Below are 19,694 nucleotides of genomic sequence, written 5' to 3'. Positions count from 1 at the left end.
TCAAACACAGCCTGAGTTTATGTTAACGAGATGACTTTTGGAAGAACCCTACGGATGTGATGGGGGTTGCTAGCTTCCAGGGGAACCAACCACTGTGATTAGAGAACTGGAACTTTCAGCCCCAACCGCACCTCAAGGAAGAGGAGAGGGGCTGGAGATTGAATCTAATCACCAATGGCCAATGATTTAATCATTCATGCCTGTGTTATTGTTAAGGGAAACACTGACTGAAACCGTCCACTTTGGCCAGGTACCACAGTAACCATCTGCATGAGTTATTTTATGACAGGAGGTCCTGATAAGGAACATGAAACTAACGAGCCACCACCAACCGGAAGAATTCAGGAAAGGTCAAAACCATAGAGGAGACTCCAGACCACATGTGTACCAGCCTCTCAGACTCTATCTCCCTGGAAGCCATCTTGGCTGAGTGATGTGTGCTCCACTAGGAAGGACCCTGAGTCAGAAGGACTGGCCAGAGACAACCTGGAAACTAATCCCATCATCATAAAACCCAAGACCATGAGTCACGCACATGGCAGAGCAGTTCTCCTGGTTTCCCTTATCCCGCTGCTCTCCACCCAGGTGCTCCTTCCCAATGAAGCCTCTTGCTTTGTCAGCGTGAGAGTCTCCTCGCATAATTCATTTCCAAGTATTAGACAAGAGCCACTCTCAAGCCCTGGAAGGGGTTCCTGTTCCTACCAAAATTATGAAGCCTTCATAGAAACTCTTAAGGTAAGGAGTTTGGAAAGCTTCCAGATTGAACTCGTGGAGGTGCTGGTGGAAGCAGATAGGGTAATGGTCTTGGAGAAAGAGAAGCAGGCAAGGCTTTCTTTCATTTTGGCCTCAGGCATTTTGTGACCTAAGTCTGGCCACAATGCTTGCCTTTGAACAGGCCATGAAATTAAAAGACCCTTGCTCCTTGGAAGAAAAGCTATGACAAACCTAGACAGCATATTAAAAAGCAGAAATATCACTTTGCCGACAAAGGTCCATATAGTCAAAGCTATGGTTTTTGCAGTGGTCATGTACAGATGTGAGAGCTGAGCCATGAAGAAGGCTGAGTGCTAAAAAACTGATGCTTTTGAACTGTGGTATTGAAGAAATCTCTTGAGAATCCCTTAGACTGCAAAAATATCAAACCAGTCAATCCTAGGGGAAATCCACCCTGAATATTCATTGGAAAGACTGCTGCTGAAGCTGAAGCTTCAGCCCTTTAGCTACCTGATGCAAATAGCTGACCCACTGGAAAAGAGCCTGATGCTGGGAAAGATTGAGGGTGGGAGGAGAAGTGGGTAATAGTAGACAAGATGATTGGATAGCATCAGCAACTCAGTGGATACGAATTTGAGCAAACTCCAGGAGATAGTGAAGGACAGGGACAGGCATGCTGCAACCCATGAGGTCGCCGAGTCTGACATGACTTAACTACTGAACAACAAATGGAAATGAAGGAATTCAGGAACAAAGGAAAAGCAGTTAAGAAACAATAGTTCAGCGATGAAACAAAGCCTTAGTTCCTCTTCAAGGGATATATATCGCAATCTGATACTTACCTTTCAGTTCTGCGGGAACTCAGGTGGAGGATCCAATAATGATGCTGATCTTTTTTGACCCTGGTGACTAAATCAACTAAAGCTTAGACTCTGAATATTTGCCCCAATTCTGTGCTGAGTTCTCTGCTGCTCAAGCCCCTTCATGAATATACATGTACTCTTAGCTTAAAATTTCCCTAATTTAGGGTCTTTCCTAGTGGTGTGTGCATCACTCAGCCAAGATGGATTGCAGTGAGAAGGATTCTGGGAGGTTGGGAGGACATATGGAATGGTGAATCCTCTTTCCTTTTGACCTTTCCTGAATTCTTCTGGTTGCTGGTAGCTTTTTGGTTCTGCATTCCTTACCAGGGCCTCTTGTTGTTAAGATAGCTCATGCAAGCAGCTACAGTCTTGCCTTACTGCTGGGCAAGCTGTTTCAGTCAATACTTTCCCTAATAGTAATAGTAGAGCAGGGAAGAAAAGGGGATTTTTTTTTCCTCTCAATCTTCTAAAAGGTTTAGGTTGACACCTGCCATTTCTTATTGCTACCTGTGGTAGGCTGAATAATGGTCCCTCAAAGGTGTCCAAATCCTAATATCTGGAGCCTGTGAATGTTACCTTGTATCCCATGGACAGAGGAGCCTGGCGGGCTATAGTCCATGGGGTCCCAAAGAGTCAGACATGACTGAGCAACTACCACTACACATCCAAGTATGATAAGAGGGATTTTTGGGTGTGATTAAATTAAGGTTCTTGAGAGGAGGTGATTATCCTGGTTTATCTATGTGGGTCAGATATAATCACAAGGCTCCTAATAACAGGGAGTAGATCAGAGTGAGTAGTAGGAAATGTGACCACAAAACCAAGTGACGTAGGAAGAAGCCATAAGCCAAGAATGCAAGCAGCCTCTATCTGCTAGTAACAAAGACTGCACTAAAAGTTGATTCTTCTACCTCGTCTTCTTTTTTAATTGAAGTATAGTTGATTTGCGGTTTCCCAGGTAAAGAACCTGCCTGCCAGTGCAGGAGACATAAGAGACTCAGGTTCAATCCCTGGGTTGGGAAGATCCCCTGGAGGAGAAAATGGCAACCCACTCCAGTATTCTTGTCTGAAGAATCCTATGGACAGAGAAGCCTGGTGGCTACAGTCCATGGGGTTGCAAAGAGTTGGACACGACTGAAGCAACTTAGCATGCACGCACGCAGGCACATAGTTGATTTACATTTCAGGTGTACACCAAAGTGATGCTATTTTAGATAGATAGACAAACAGACAGATTGATTCTTTTCCATTATAGGTTCTTACAATATACTGAATATGGTTCCCTGTGCTATACAGTAGGTCCTTGTTTTTTTTTTTCCTTGAAAGTGAAAGTGAAGTTGTGTCCGACTCTTTGTGACCCCATGGACTGTAGCCTATAATCTTCCGTCTATGGGATTTTCCAGGCAAGAGTGCTGGAGTGGATTGCCATTTCCTTCTCCAGGGGATCTTCCCGATCCAGGAATCAAACCCGGGTCTCCCGCGTTGCAGGCAGATGGTTTACCGTCTGAGCCACCAGGGAAGCTTTTTTTTTTTTTTTCTTAATATATATTTATTGAAGTATAACTGACTTACAATGTTTCAGGTACATAGCAAGCTGATTCAGTTATGCATATACACATATATTGTCTTTGAAATTATTTTCCATTATAGGTTATTACAATATATTGACTATAGTTCCCTGTGATATACAGTAAACATTTGCTGCTTGTTGCATATCTATTTTTAAATTAGAAATCTAGCATTCTATTCATACTTAGTCAAACAAGTGGAATCAAAATGTCATAAATTTTTTAGTTAGGCAAAAATTCATAAGTTTTCTAAAATATATATATATATTATACATATTATTATACTGTGGAAGTGAGAAATAGACTTAAGGGACTAGATCTGATAGACAGAGTGCCTGATGAACTATGGACAGAGGTTTGTGACATTGTACAGGAGACAGGGATCAAGACCATTCCCAAGAAAAAGAAATGCAAAAAGCAAAATGGCTGTCTGGGGAGGTCTTACAAATAGCTGTGAAAAGAAGAGAAGCTAAAAAGCAAAGGAGAAAAGGAAAGATATATCCATTTGAATGCAGAGTTCCAAAGAACAGCAAGGAGAAATAAGAAAGCCTTCCTCAGTGATCAATGCAAAGAAATAGAGGAAAACAACAGAATGGGAAAGACTAGAGATCTCTTCAAGAAAATTAGAGATATTGAGGGAACATTTCATGCAAAGATGGGCTCAATAAAGGACAGAAATGGTATGGACCTAATAGAAGCAGAAGATATTAAGAAGATGTGGCAAGAATACACAGAAGAACTGTACAAAAAAGATCTTCAAGACCAAGATAATCACAATGGTGTGATCACTGACCTAGAGCCAGACATCCTGGAATGTGAAGTCAAGTGGGCCTTAGGAAGCATCACTACAAACAAAGCTAGTGGAGGTGATGGAATTCCAGTTGAGCCATTTCAAATCCTAAAAGATGATGCTGTGAAAGTGCTGCATTCACTATGCCAGCAAATTTGGAAAACTCAGCAATGGCCACAGGACTGGAAAAGGTCTGTTTTCATTCCAGTCCCAAAGAAAGGCAATGCCAAAGAATGCTCAAACTACTGCACAATTGCACTCATCTCACATGCTAGTAAAGTAATGCTCAAAATTCTCCAAGCCAGGCTTCAGCAACACGTGAACTGTGAATTTCCAGATGTTCAAGTTGGTTTTAGAAAAGGCAGAGGAACCAGAGACCAAATTGCCAACATCCGCTGGATCATGGAAAAAGCAAGAGAGTTCCAGAGAAACATCTATTTCTGCTTTCTTGACTATGCCAAAGCCTTTGACTGTGTGGATCACAATAAACTGGAAAATTCTGAAAGAGATGGGAATACCAGACCACCTGGCCTGCTTCTTGAGAAACCTGTATGCAGGTTAGGAAGCAACAGTTAGAACTGGACATGAAACAACAGACTGGTTCCAAATAGGGAAAGGAGAACATCAAGGCTGTATATTGTCACCCTGCTTATTTAATTTATATGCAGAGTACATCATGAGAAATGCTGGGCTGGATGAAGCACAAGCTGGAATCAAGATTGACGGGAGAAATCTCAATAACCTCAGATATGCAGGTGACACCACCCTTATGGAAGAAAGTGAAGAACTAAAGACCCTCTTGATGAAAGTGAAAGAGGAGAGTGAAAAAGTTGGCTTAAAGCTCAACATTCAGAAAACGAAGATTGTGGCATCCAGTCCCATCATTTCATGGGAAATAGATGGGGAAACAGTGGAAACAGTGGCAGACTTTATTTTCTTGGGCTCCAAAATCACTGCAGATGGTGACTGCAGCCATGAAATTAAAAGATGCTTACTCCTTGGAAAGAAAGTTATGACCAACCTAGACAACATATTAAAAAGCAGAGACATCACTTTACCAACAAAGGTCCATCTAGTCAAGGCTATGGTTTTTCCTGTGGTCATGTATGGATGTGAGAGTTGGACTGTGAAGAAGGCTGAGCGCCAAAGAATTGATGCTTTTGAACTGTGGTGTTCGAGAAGACTCTTGAGAGTCCCTTGGACTGCAAGGATATTCAACTAGTCCATCCTAAAGGGAATCAGTCCTGGGTGTTCACTGGAAGGACTGATGTTGAAGCTGAAACTCCAATACTTTGGCCCCCTGACGCGAAGAGCTGACTGATTGGAAAAGACCCTGATTATGGGAAAGATTGAGGGTAGGAGAAGGGGATGACAGAGGATGAGATGGTTGGATGGCATCACCGACTCAATGGACATGAGTTTGGGTGAACTCTGGGAGTTGGTGATGGACAGGGAGGGCTGGTATGCTGCAGTTTATGGGGTTGCAAAGAGTCGGACACGACTGAGCAACTGAACTGAATTATTTATATATATATGTATACAAAAGCTTTTCTACTACTCTTGATAAAGGCTTGAGAAAGAACATCAAAAATAAAAGAGATGGAGAAATTGGAAAACATAAACTAAATGAAATGGAAACATTGAATATGAAGTATAAAAAGTAAAACAAACTAGATAAAAGATTATCATATAGTCCAGTTGTTTTTAAACATGGTTGCTCATTAGTAGGTCCTTGTTGTTTATATACTTTATATATAGTAGTGTGTTTTAATCTAATTCTTTATTCTTTCCATTCCATCATACTTATTTTATATGATATGAATTCAATCAGATGTTATATATGTTAAATCATATTTTGATAAACTGTAAGCCATTAAACAATTTCTGGTTTGTACCAAAATCTTGATATGCTCATTTTGTCCATGCATCACCCAATGCATCTATCTGTTCAGCCAGCTAACAACCACATACTGAGCACCTACCTTTGCTACTGTAAAGCCCTGTGGACACAGACAGAAAAGACGCAGGCTCTAGGCTCCGAATCAAGAAGCTTGCCCTCTAGTGGGCAAACGATGTATATCAGCGTGAAAAGTACTGAGATAAGTTTATTCAGAAGTGAGGCCCTAGCCAGGTCTTAGAAAATGAAGAGGCATTAGCCAGACGAAGATGAAGTTGGGGGCCAGGGTTGTAGAAGGATGCGTGGAGGACATTGGGCATGAAGACATGACAAAACAAGGTGCACTGGGAAACTGTTGCTGGCTATGATTGGTGCTTATGAGGGAGGAGGATGCCCAGGGAAAGGTCGGGATCAGCTCCTGGGAAGCCCCGCATGCCTTGTTAAGATGTTTAGAACTCATCCTGAAAATGATGGAGTACCATCAAGATGTAAACAGGGATTACATTAGATTTGTTTTTAAACATTGCTTTGACTTTCCAGGTGGCTCAGTGGTGAAGAATCCACCTGCAATGCAGGAGATTCAGGTTAGATCCCTGGGTCAGAAAGATCCCCTGAAGGAGAAAATGGCAACCACTCCAGTACTCTTTCCTGGGATATCCCATGGACAAAGGAGTCTGTAAGGCTACAGTCCATGGTGTTACAAAAGAGTTGAACAATACTGAAGTGACTGAGCACACATGCACACAAGCATCCTCCCACACTTACTATTCCCTCTGTAAAAAAGGATTTGAAAGAGTTTCACTCATCATCCAGCTATACTCAACCCTGCCCCAAGAGTGCTCTCCGTGGGTGATTCAGGATGGAGTAAAAAGGATGAAGCATTTAGTGTTATGGCTACAAGGCCTCTAGATAGTTCAGATGTGTATCTAAAGAAGAATTTTAATGACTCTAGATTCTTGCATCTTTCCATACTTGGGAAAGAACTAAAATCATTAACTTGAGAATCTTTGTGTGTGTGTGTGATTAGCAGTCTTATTTTACCAAGATGCATGCTTGACTGTATCAAAAACTGAACATTCAATAAACTAAGATCATGGCATCCAGTCCCATCACTTCATGGCAGAAACAATGAAAATAGTGACAGATCTTTTCTTGGGCTCCAGAATCACTGCAGATGGTCACTGCAGCCATATTAAAAGATGCTTGCTCCTTCGAAGAAAAGCTATGACAAACCTAGACAGCATATTAAAAAGCAGAGACATCACTTTGCTGACAAAGATCTGTATAGTCAAAGCTATGGTTTTTCCAGTAGTCATATATACATGTGAGAGTTGGACCATAAGGAAGGCTGAGTGTGGAAGAATTGATGCTTTTGAACTATGGTGCTGGAGAAGACTCTTGAGAGTCCCTTGGACAGCAAGGAGATCAAACCAGTCCGTCTCAAAGGAAATCAACCCTGAATATTCATTGGCAGGACTGATGCTGAAGCTGAAGCTCCAATACTTTGGACACCTGAATGTTAAGAGCCAACTCATTGGAAATGACCCAGATGCTGGGAAAGATTGAGGGCAGGAGGAGGAGGGAGACAGAGGAGGAGATGACTGGATGGCATCACTGACTGGACAGACATGAGTTTGAGCAAACTCTGGGAGATGGTGAAGAATAGGAAATCCTGGCAGGCTGCAGTTCATGGGGTCGCAGAGCCTGACGTGGTTGAGCTACTTGAACAACAACGCTTGACTACATTTCCAAGACCAAAAAGACATGTATGTACTGGCTCCTCCCTTATCTTTTTGGAATAGTTCCACAGAGATGAAATGTTATTTCCCCAGCTGTAGTCCCGAGTAAGCTGCCAGAATAAAACTGAAACTCACTTTTCTTACATTGTACTTTTTTTCAGTTGACACGCACAGCAAGACACTTTATAGGTAGGGAAGAAAAGAGAGAGTTGTTTAGTTCAACGACAGTCCTTTTTGAGTCAATAATTTCTATAGGTCACACATAGGCGTCGAGTCAAGCTCCATCTGGAGGGAACCGCACCATCCAATGCTGTGCAGGGCAGAACAACACCTAAGGCTGGGGGTTCTAAATTTGTAGCCCTGCTCCTGTGGAAGGAGGTCTAAAGGTGGAATAAAGTGTGAGCCGCTGTCCGCAGGTGCGTTTCCCCGTGGAGTCCATCTAGAGAAGTCACTCCTAAAAGGACATTTCCATAAGAGCGACTGCCCTGAGGCCTCGTACGCCGCCACGTTCTTACGTCTAGGAAATCCAACAGGATTAGATCCAACACGCCCATCTCAGACACGGGGGCAAACAGAAAACACTCTAGCCTTGATCCATCCGGGGCTGCTTGCGCTGTACGAGCCGTCACACCGAAGTTCGTCTTCGATTTGCGCACCCGGTCGCGGAGCATTGTGGGGCTGGTAGTCCAGGCTGAGGCGCTGTTTCCGGTCACTGAAGTCCTAGAACTACATTTCCCAGCAAGTACCGCGCCGCAGCGGAAGCGGACCTCGTACGTGGGTTTCAAGACTTCCGGCGGAGCCGGGGGCGGGACCGTGGCGGAGGCTGGAGCGAGGCGGCGGGATGCAGCGCCCCGGGCCCTTCAGCACCCTCTACGGGCGGGTCCTGGCCCCGCTGCCCGGGCGGGCCGGGGGCGCGGCCTCTGGCGGAGGCGGGAACAGCTGGGGCGTTCCGGGTTCCCACGTGCAGTTGCCGGGACGTTCGCAGTTCGGCGCTGGCAGCACAAGTACCGGCGTCAGGGAGACTAACATCGTCTGTCCGGGCCCGTCCGCGATGTCAAAGGCCGAGGAGGCCAAGAAGCTGGCTGGCCGCGCGGCCGTGGAGAACCACGTGAGGGTGAGCAGTTCAGGGCTTGGGCCCCCTTGTTCGGCCTTATGGGCTGTTGCTGTGGGTTCTGAGCGCTGCCAGGTGCGCCAAGTTCCTGGCAGAGCGGGGGCTGCGTGAGAGGGGAGAGAGTACGCACTTGACCTGCCTTGAGACCTGCTCCTTCAAGGCCTTTGAAATACGGAATTGGTTGGGGCCGAGTACCCTAAAGTTGAGCTGTCTAAAGACTACTTGTCAGGCCAGATAACAGTTTGCCAAGTGGAGCGTGGTGGTGTGTGTCTGATGTTCGGAGTGGGGTTAGGAGGGACTTAGCGCGTGGCTTCCTTTATCAACAGATAAGAGACTGGGACTGCTGAGAAGTGTTCACCTCGCTTCACTGCCCAGGGAAGTCGGTGGGAAGCTGATTTGAAAAGTGTTTTGAAATTTAACTCCAGGGACGTGCTTAGCTGGGCGCGCACCGGCTCCTGAATGTACTTGCCGGAGGAAAGCGGAGGAGCCAAAGACTTGAAACCTCCTCCTTTTGGCAGGGCTCGGGTGGACACTTGAAGTCCGGAGATCTTCTTTAAGGTCGGGATGTGGAGATGTTTAGCTGTTAATGTAAGGTCGTAATGTAATGTTAGTGAGGTCGTGACCCCACTTGTTGGCTAAGTGGCGGGTGTGGTCCTCTTGGTGGAGTCTTTTGGATTTGCTGTCAACAATCAATTATCTTAATTGTAAGAATTTTGGGAGCAGGGAGCCAAGTGGAGTATCTCTGCCCTTAGGTGGAGTTTCCTGGGTTTCATTGGCTTTTAATGTTTTCTGCTTTCTGGAAAGTGGTATCAGATTCTCTTTTCTCTAATAATGGTTCTTTATTCTTTACATTTGGTAATGCTTTCGCGTACGAAGTTATTTTGCTGGATAGATGTTAGATCCTCCTACAGCCTGGCCAAGTGGGAGGGGCCCGCGTGGTAACCTGTGGCTCAAAGTGTTCTGTAGGAGGAATGACCGAGTATCCTCCCAGACCCAAACCCAGTGACTCCTGTTCTAGTGGCCTTCACCCAGATACATAGCTGCCCTGTTCTGGTGTAATAGTCTGGTTAGCAATAGGAATTTCTATGGGAATTCACAGAGAGAATGTGGAATGTGTCATCTGGCTCTCCTTTTGGGATTCAGTGTCTCAGCTGCAACATTGGGACAATCAGTTGAAATTTCAAATACCTGGAGAAAGTGAATGGTAATGGGCAAATGAAATCTATACAAATAGAAAAGACTTGTATGTTAGATTTCTTATTATCCTATTACTATTATGTCTTCCTGACCATTGTTTATTATTATTATTATGTATTTGGTTAAATAAAAATTTTCAAGCCCCCACCTCAGGCCAGAGCCTCCAACCACCTGTTGCCTGAAGTTGCCAGACAATCCTGGGGAGATCTCCACTGACCTTTTGGCATTCACCCCAGTCTCAGTTAACACCATTTGCCTTTGCAGACTTCTTTCCTGAGATGTCAACACTATTTGAATGTTTTTTTTTTAAATAATTATTTATTCTTTATTTTTGGCTGTGTAGGGTCTTTGTCGCTGCTCCAGCTGTTTTTCTAGTTGGTGGTGAGCCGGGGCTGCTCTCTAGTTGCAGTGTGCAGACTTCTCATTGCAGTGGGTTCTCTTGTTGCAGAGCATGGGCTCTAGGCCACACAGTTTTCAGTAATTGCAGTTCCTAGGCCTTAGAGCGCAGACTCAATAGCTGGGGCGTACAGGCTTAGTTGCTCTCCTGGCATCTTCCTGGACCAGGGATGGAGCCCATGTCCCCTGCATTGGCAGGTGGATTCTTTATTACTGAGCCACCAAGAAGTCCTGTATTTTGTACTTTGTGTCCCTGATTCATTCATTTCATTCCTGTGCTGGGAACTTGTTGAGTGCCTGCTATGTGTCAGGTAGTTGGTGTGGTGGCCAGAGATGTGGCTAAAGGGAGGAGAAGATGCTGATCCTGGGTATTTTGCAAACAAGATCACTTAATTCCAAGACAAGTTTATTGATCATAGTCCTGTACCTGATTGTCAAGGTTTAGCAGCCCTCTCCAGGGTTATCCATTTTTTCCATCTAAGGCCAAATTTTCCTTTAGCACTTTGCGACTTGAAATTGTTTCCTTGTTAGCCAACTCAGATTTTACTGCTCACCCCTTGAAAGACAAGTTTGCTTTCAAAACTTGGGAAAGAAAAGATTGCTTTGTTTTGGAGCCTGGCAACCTGGAGAGAAGGCAGACTTCTAGAACCTACTCCTAAGGTGAAAGGGGACGTTAATTGCAGTTAATCATTTAGGGAGGTCAGAGTCTTATCTTCCACAGTGTGTAGACCTTCTTCTGATTGGCTGATGGTGAGGTAACTGTGTGGTGGTTAGCAGTTTTCTACTTGGGTGGGGCCTTAGTTCCTGTGAAAGAATTCAGAGATGTGTTGTCCTGTATATTCCTTGAGGAGGAACCAGGACCCTGCCTCACAGCGCTTTGTTTCTTGACTGCTCCTCCCTTGCTTCTGCATTCCTTACCTTACCTGAATAGTGACTGCTTGTATCTGTCCTTTGGAACTCAGGGAAGGTCAAGGAGGCTGTATGAAGCCTATTTCCTACAAACAACAAACAGAGCACAAGGGCCTGCTCAATTTTATACTCAGTTTGTGTAAGTTTATCAAGGTAGCTTCTGTGCCAGGTTCTATTGGTTCCACCTTTGAAATGTTCTTAGAACGGACCCTTCCTGTGGACCAGCTTTCCCTGTTCAGGCTTTCCCTGTGGCCAGAAGATCACAGTTGCCCTTGTCTTGTCTCTTCTGACCAGCCAAGTGATACATTGTCACCTCCTGAAGCTCCCTTCTGCTCTTAGCCTCATCCTAACCTCTGTATGACATCTGTTACAAGCCAGTAGTGAGCCAGGTGGAGGGGATACAAGGATAAGAGGCTCTGATTCTGGTCCTTAAGCCCACAGTCTTGTTTCCTTCTCTGCTCTCCTCTCTCCCAGGGACCAGAACATTGGAAGGGACAGACTGCTGGACGTGGCTGTGTTTTCATGTCATTACCCTCTACCTAGAATGCTCTTGTCTGCTGCTCTTGCCTGTTAAAACCCTGTCCTTCAGGGTTTGGTTCAAAGGCCATTCTTCCTTTCAGTTTTTCCCTAGCCTTGTAGGGGGAGGAATTCTTCCTTTAAATTCTGTAGTCCTCCATACCTCTTAGGTGCTTTATGTTTCATGGTCTAGTTATGTGTGTATCCCAATCCCATGAAGGGTAAACTTTTGGAAGGTAGTAAACTTGATTTTCATTCGGCATTGGTCGCAGTGGGACCTGCCTGCTAAATGTCTGATGAGTTGTGTGGAGTGTGGACACATGTGGAGGTTGCAGGCTGAATCACTGGAGTGTTAGGGTTTCCCTTCCCGAGGCCCTTGGTGCTCCAGGGTGGTGACTACTTCCATTCCTGGGTGAATGGAAATTTTGGAGAGTTCTCTACTGAAGGGCTTAGGTAGCCATCCTTGACTCAGGTCTGCTGGTGCAGCATGGGTCACCACGCAGGGCCACGTTCTCCTAAAGGTCTATAACCTCCTATGCTCTCTTTGGAGCCTGGCCTTTGCATTTTGGCTGACTGAGCTTGAAGAAGTTGGTGGACAGTAGTTCCTGTAGGTCAACAGAAGAGGTTACCCCACTGGACATGGTGAGCCAAGTTGTGATGTTGCACATATGACCTGTGGTTTAGTGTTGCCATTAGGAGGGGCCTGCTCCTCCGGTGGAGCCTGCCTGGCTACTGTTGGGCCACCTCTGTATAGCTTTGGCTGTTACACTGATTCCTGGCCAGTCATTAGATTCCAGGGCAGCAAGACCACAGGGCTGAAGAGCTTTGGGCCTGGCAGGTCTGCGCAATTCTTGGCCTCTACCAAAAAAAAGCCAAGGGAGGAGCCTTGCACAGAGCTTGTGTGATTCACCCAAGTTCATCTGTGTGCTCCCTGCCTGCTGGATGACAGGAGAGTGGGGAAATGAGGAATCTGGCAGTTGAATTACTGTGTAGCTGGAGCTCTTAGCTTCATGTCGAATGTGATGGTCATGCGGAGCCTGCCTAGTCAAGGCATTTCCTTGTTTGCTTAGTTTGCTGGGAGTGTGCATGAATGCCTCGTCACTCAGTCATGTCCGACTCTTTGTGACTCCACGAACTGTAGCCCACCAGGCTCCTCTGTCCTTGGGATTTTTCAGGCAAGAATACTAGAGTGGGTTACCATTTCCTCCTCCAGGGGATCTTCCCAACCCAGGGATTGAATCAGCGTGTCCTGTGTCTCCTGCGTTTGCAGGCAGATTCTTTAGCCGCTGTACCATCAGGGAAGCACCCTAGTTAAGGAAGCACCTTCGTTACTTGAAGATTTTTACATTTTTCTGATGTTCATCTATTTTGTGTGGTAGTGTAGCATTTACTGGTCTTGAAGACCTTGCTGTTGAGGTTTGCCCAGGTAGCTAAGCAGCTGGTGGATGCATTACCTTCATGAGGGCACCACCATGGGTGGATTCCTGACCTAATACGAGCTCCATTTTAAGGCCTCTTGATGTTATTTGGTAACCTTTGAGCCAGTAAAAGTGACTTCCATCAGATCAGGAACACGGTTGATGGGCAGAGCCCTGTGTAGGTAGGAGAGGCCCAGTTAGAAGCAGGGACATAAGCGTTTGATTTGTTGTTTTTTTTGTAACTCGGTCCACCTCTCGTTCTTTCCAGTCTTTTCTTGCTAGAGTTGTCCTCTCACTTTGAGAAGGACTGAATCAGCAGTGGGGTCCATGGGCTCGCCCTGGAGCTTCCTGTGGCATTTGTCCCATGGGGAGTTTGTCCCGAGGGGTCTCCAGGACCTTTCTTCCTCCTACAAAGGGCCCCCCTGCCCCTTGGCAAATGAGTTCATTGTTAATCAGTTGCTGGAACTCTTAAGAAATTTTAATTGAAATGTTTGAGCAAATTGAACTTCCTGTAGTTGCTTATTCAAGGTGAGGCTGTGTAGGGGAGTAATTAATATTGCTAAAAAATGACTTTTTTTTAAAGGTAAAATCATGATAATTAATACAGATATAAAATAACATTATCAGAGGTTTTTTTTTTTTTTTTTTTTCCAATTTGACTCATTGAATTGAGGGAACTGGAAAAGATGCTATAACCTGTTCACGTGCTAAGTCGCTTCAGTCATGTCTGACGCTGTGCGACCCTTTGGACTGAGCCCACCAGGCTCTTCTGTCTGTGGGATTCTCCAGGCAAGAATACCGGAATGGGTTGCTATGGCCGTCTCCAGAGGATCTTTCCGATCCAGGGATCGAACCCATGTCTTTTACATCTCCTGCATTGGCAAATGGGTTCTTTGTCACTAGCACCACCTGGGAAACCCAAACTGTTCACAGGAAAACCCAAAGAACCACAAAATTATATACAGTCAGGGAATGTTTAAATAAATTTACAGGAACTCTTATAAATCTGGAGAAGTCTCTTGAGAGTCCCTTGGATAGCAGGAGATCAAACTAGTCAATCCTAAAGGAAATCAACCCTGAATAGTCATTGGAAGGACTGATGCTGAAGCTCCAGTCCTTTGGCCACCTGATTCAAAGAGCTGACTCACTGGAAAAGACCCTGATGCTAGAAAAGATTGAGGGCAGGAGAAGGGGGCAACAGAGGATGAATTGGTTGGATGGCATCACTGACTCAATGGACGTGAGTTTGAGCAAACTCTGGGAAATAGGGAAGCCTGACATGCTGTAGTTCATGAGGTCACATAGAGTTGGACTAATCATCGACTTATCATCAACTGAACAAGAGCTATAGGATAATTAGTTGGATTTCACAAAACAATTTGCATTTCAATGGGCAAGAATTTGCAGGGGAACACTCCCATGTAGGATCAGATAATGCCTGCAGATTCCAGCATTTCGTTGTAAGAGTCTAATAGTCTCTTGCTCATTTCTAAGTCTTAAATTTTCGCTTCAGTCAGTTCCTTTCAGTCCAGTCGCTCAGTCATGTCCAAGCGACAGTCTTTGCATGTCAGTCAGATTCCGTGGACTGCAGCATGCCAGGCCTCCCTGTCCATCACCAACTCCTGGTCCCTCAAACTCATGTCCACTGAGTCAGTGATGCCATCCAACCGCTTCATCCTCTGTCGTCCCGTCCCCTTCTCTTCCCACCTTCAATCTTTTCCAGCATCAGGGTCTTTTCAAATGAGATAGTTCTTTGCATCAGGTGGCCAAAGTATTGGAGTTCAACATCAGTCCTTCCAATGAATATTCAGGACTGATTTCCTTTAGGACGGACTGGTTGGATCTCCTTGCAGTCCAAGGGACTCTCGAGAGTCTTCTCCAACACCACAGTTCAAAAGCATCAATTCTTTGGTGCTTAGCTTTGTTTATAGTCCAACTCTCACATCCATACATGACTACTGGAAAAGCCATAGCCTTGACTAGACAGACCTTTGTTGGCAAAGTAATGTCTCTGTTTTTTAATATGCTGTCTAGGTTGGTCATAGCTTTTCTTACAGGGAGCAAGTGTCTTTTAATTTCATGGCTGCGGTCACCATCTGCAGTGATTTTGGAGCCCCCCAAAATAAAGTCTGCCACTGTTTCCACTCTTTCCCCATCTATTTTCCCTTGGGGTGTTGAATTACCTCTGAGGGGCTTTGAGGTCACAAGGGATTGTTGTGAGATTCAACCTTTATCAACATTGTAAATCTTTGTAGGGGCTTAGTAGCTGATAGCTGCTGCTTTGGCCTGTAGCTGTTCTGCCCTAAACAGGGAAGAGCTTACTCGGAGGAAGTTGCTTAGGAACCAAGCTCCACATTAGTTCCTGTTAGTACCCTGGCCTTATTTTGCTGTCTGTGGTCTAACTGACCTCGGCTGGGCCCCTGCTCTGCTCTCAGGTCCCTTCCCCCTTTCTTACAATGGCAGGCTCAGTAGTGTGATGCCTGGTTCTCCTCCTTTGTACTCATGGAATGCTTTCCTATATGGCCACCAGATGAAGACTGTTTCTCATGTTCCCAGTTCAGCTTTCCCCCTCTCCCCATATTCTCTGAAGCAGACTTGTGCAAAATGAGGATCCCTTGATGTGATTTGATATTCAAGGTTGCTTCAGACTCTCCTCTCTTCTGTTGGCTTTGGTTGGAGCTCTGGATGGTAGACTTGATGTGTCTCTGAGGTTTGCTGTGATGCCACCAACTTGAAGGAGACTGTGGTCAGCCCCCTGCCTTGTGGATGTTAAAACTTGACATCTACAATGTGGGAAGATAGATGAAAAGTCACTGAAGTCAGAAACCTCTGTTTTCTGCTATTAATGTACAGCTAGGCTGTTTTTCCCTAGGGTCTTTCTCTTTGGAGTTGGCCAAAAATCCTCCAGTGTTCATCTGCAGGCCATTTCTGTGTGGTAGAATATGAGGAGTGTTAAAAATAAGACAACAGGCCCCAAAGGGAGTTGCTTATGCCAAGCCACAGGTCACCAAACTGATACTTAATTACGCTTTTGGCTCCCCCAGAAATGGAATCTTAGCCCAGCCAATCAAGGATCGCCTGATCAGCACTAGTGAGGCCATCTGCCTGGGAGACCCCTGCCATCCCCTACAGGAATTCACCTTACAGTAACCAACTCCCTTTTAGCCAAAAGTAGCTTCTTTATTTTTCCTACTCCCTTCCTGCTATAAAAGTCTTTAATTTTATACAGCTTCTTAGAGATCCCTTCTGTTTGCTAGGTTGAATCCTGCCGAATTCGAGTTGATGTTTGCTGAAATAAAATCTTAAAAGTTTTAACCTGCCTCAGTTTATCTTTGAAGAGGAGGAAATGGTAGTAGCATTGTCAAGGATGGAAGGAGGAGGGCTCTGCTGATAAGTTGCCACTGGGCACCGGAACAAAGTCCAGCTTTGAAGTTCAGTGATTATATTTCTGTGGCCACAGTACCTGCTTTGTGCCCATGTCAGTGAATTGCTATTCCTTATAATTTTATAGCTCTAGAAAGGGTGCTAGTGAGGGAGTAAAATACAGTATTAATAAAGTTTCCCTCTTCTTTTTTTATCTTTGCAGAATAACCAAGTGCTGGGAATTGGGAGTGGTTCTACAATTGTCCACGCTGTGCAGCGAATAGGTATGGTCTTGGGGCCAACTCGATGTTTTGTGCAGGACAGTGGGGGAGGGGTTATAGAGGAGAAGTAGGCAGCGGGCACTGGTTGGGCATCTGCCCAACTTGGTGCCAGCCATGTGGAGCCTGCAGTCAGGTGAGTATTTCTGTCCTTCTCTAAGTGCTATTCTTGGGCCCCGTCACCCAACTCTGGGGGTTACCCTGGCTTTCTTTGCTCTGCTGTGCTGCAGGTGAGGAGCTGAGGAGCTGACTTAAGGTGAGGTGTGTGTCTCTGTGTTTCTGTGTCTCTGTGTGTGTGTTTTCCATGGAACCTTAATCATCATCATTGGTGTGGTGGTGTGTGTGTGTGTGTGCGCGTGCATTTGGCCTCATGGATCCTAAGGCAGGCAAGCCCTTTCAAGCTGGAGGTCCCTCAGGCACACAAATCGAGGCCAGCCCAGGCTTGTCCTATTTGTGACCCTGGCAATGGTGTGACCTATCAGTTGGTGGCTGGCTCCGCAGGTGCTGACTTCATTTAGATTTGGGTGTCTCTGGGCTCAGGAAAGGCTCAGGAACTGTCAACCCTGGTGGCTGCTCAACAGGTGTGACGGCCCTGCTTTTGTTTGTGAGAACAGAGCCCAGGGGAGAGGCTTTCCTGAATGCTGCTCTCCTCTGCCCAGTGCCAAGGGGCTGCGCTCAGGGGACAAAGCCCAGGAATGCTCTGTCTTGAAGGAATGATTGTGGTGCAGGCATGCTGGCTTCTGGAAGCCTTCTCATTAGCCTAACAGGGCCTCAGTGTGGTACACCCTTGTGCCTCAGCACTGTGTGCGTGTGGAGGGCTTTTAGGGCACAGGGATTACTGTAGATTTCGTTGTAGTGCCATCTAAACCTCCCTAGGTGCACATTCAGTGACTGAAGAGATTTGATATTTTTTAATAAGGCAGTTTTCCCCTGTTGACTGGGAAAAAAAAAAAAAGCTCAACCTAAAAATTGAGCATTATGATTTTTTTTGGTTGCATCACATGACTTGCAGGATCTTAGTTCCCTGAAGAGGACTGAACCCTTGTTCCCTGAAGAGGACTGAACCCTTTTCCCTGCAATGATATTGCAGAGTACTAACCTCTGGATGGACTGCCAGGGAATTCCCCAAGAATTATGTTTTATTTGGGGCATTACTGAAGACTTAGGTCTCACATACAGCTTTTCAGATAGCTCTGAGGGACCGTTGAGAAGCCAGGACATGTAGGAGTTTTTGCAAAAAAAAATAACCACACAAAACTCCAGTAGTCGAACATCAAAAGATTACTGCTAATTAAGGAAAAACCAGATCACAAGTTAATAAATTTAGTGCTTTTCTGGGTATGGGAAGATGCAAGAGTCTGGGCTTAATGAAATTACTCCTTTGATGTACAGCTTAACCTGGGGCCAGTGTCCTGTTTTTCTCCATCTTGAATCCTCTCAGAGTGTACTGCCTAGGGTGGGTGCAGTGACTCATGACTTGATGACATCCTTTGTTTACTGAAATGAGAGGAGGCGTTCTTTGTCTGCATCCCTTGAGGTTTTTTGGTTTTTGGCCATACCACATGGCTTGTAGGATCTTAGTTCCCCAACTAGGGACTGAACCCTGGGCCCCATCAGTGAAAGCGCCAAGTCTTAACCACTGGACCACCAGGGAATTCCTAAGACTTTTGTTTTTGTTTAAATCACACTTTCTGGAAAGGTGCAAATTTTAAGTGAATAAATAAGCCCTCTTTTAACTGTCCTCTGGGGTCTATAAATGATTATATTTTTTATTAAATGCAGAAGTCACGTTCTAGCTTTTGTCTGTAAAAGGCAATATAGGGATGTAGTTAAGACTGTGGCGCTAGACTGCCTGGGATCAGATCTTAGTTCTGTTGTTTGCTAGTTGCTTACCAGTTATTTTTGTCTCTCTGCACCTGTTTCCTCATCTGTAAAGTGGGAATAATAATTGTAAGTTACCTTTGGGTTCCTGGATTAAAAGAGTTCATATGTACAAAGTTCTTTGAATAATCCCAAACACATACTAGCAAACACTGATGTTTCTCTTTCCGTGATTGGTTCTTAACCTCTTTAGGCATTTTTGTCCTTGTCTGGTGACATGTGCAGTCTGTTTACCAACTTTTCACCAAGGGTGGGGACATGGAATGAAAGGGACCTGTCAGTGGTGGGGATTAGACCTTTTCTGTTGGCTTTGAGCAAGTATGTGTATGACAAGGAAGATAAAGTGAGGAGAGTGAAAAACCACCAGCATGGCTTTTGTCTTCACAGCTGAAAGAGTGGAACAAGAGAATCTGAAGCTCGTCTGTATTCCCACCTCCTTCCAGGTATGTCCTGCTTTCCCTTCTCCATCTTGGCAGTTGGCACTGAATCTTCAGGTTGCTGAGGACGAGGGGGTGTGGTTCTGGGTTGTGCGCCAGGGTGGTTCTGGGTGAGAGAGCCAGGAGCAGGAGGCTAGTCAATTGATGGGAGATTGCTCCTCAGAAGCATGGTTTTAGAGGTGTTCCTTTATTTACTCTGAATATTTTAGCATATCTTTAGTATATTGTGGAGTATGTAGAGATAAGCACATGGTCTCCATCCTCAAGAAGTATTTTTCCATTTATGGATGAAAAAACAGGCTACAGGGCATTAACTGATGTGTTAGTAATACAGGGATAGTATTTTGAGTCCATATCTAATGCTCTTTGACCATAAAATAGTAGGGGCTGGTGAAGGAAAGCAACAGAGCCAATTAAATGTAGGGAAAGATACCGGAAGAGTAGACATCAGGAAGGGAGGGGGTCGTTGTGGGGACGTTGTGCCTATCATCTCTCATTGAATTCATTGAGGAGGTACTGTGAGCTGGGGTTAGCCTTGCTGGCGATTGGTGCTCCTGTGATATTGTGGACTTGGTTAAAGAAACCCTCAGTCCTGGAGGCTCAGCACTGCAGGTAGC

General features: G+C 45.2%; 1 protein-coding gene across 1 annotated transcript in view; it reads left to right on the top strand.

The window, feature by feature from the left end:
- Positions 1 to 8,371: 8,371 nt before the first annotated feature.
- Positions 8,372 to 19,694, top strand: part of RPIA (ribose 5-phosphate isomerase A) — a 35,168-nt gene continuing 23,845 nt past the window's right edge. The window contains exons 1-3 of the mRNA XM_027555476.1: positions 8,372 to 8,685; positions 16,705 to 16,765; positions 19,028 to 19,083. Coding sequence (XP_027411277.1) covers positions 8,413 to 8,685; positions 16,705 to 16,765; positions 19,028 to 19,083 — 390 coding nt within the window. The 5' untranslated portion in view covers positions 8,372 to 8,412. The remainder of the gene's footprint in view (positions 8,686 to 16,704; positions 16,766 to 19,027; positions 19,084 to 19,694) is intronic.

Source organism: Bos indicus x Bos taurus, chromosome 11 (genome assembly GCF_003369695.1).
Source record: "Bos indicus x Bos taurus breed Angus x Brahman F1 hybrid chromosome 11, Bos_hybrid_MaternalHap_v2.0, whole genome shotgun sequence".
Taxonomy (NCBI): Eukaryota; Metazoa; Chordata; class Mammalia; order Artiodactyla; family Bovidae; genus Bos; species Bos indicus x Bos taurus.
This window is presented reverse-complemented; position numbering and strand designations above follow the sequence as displayed.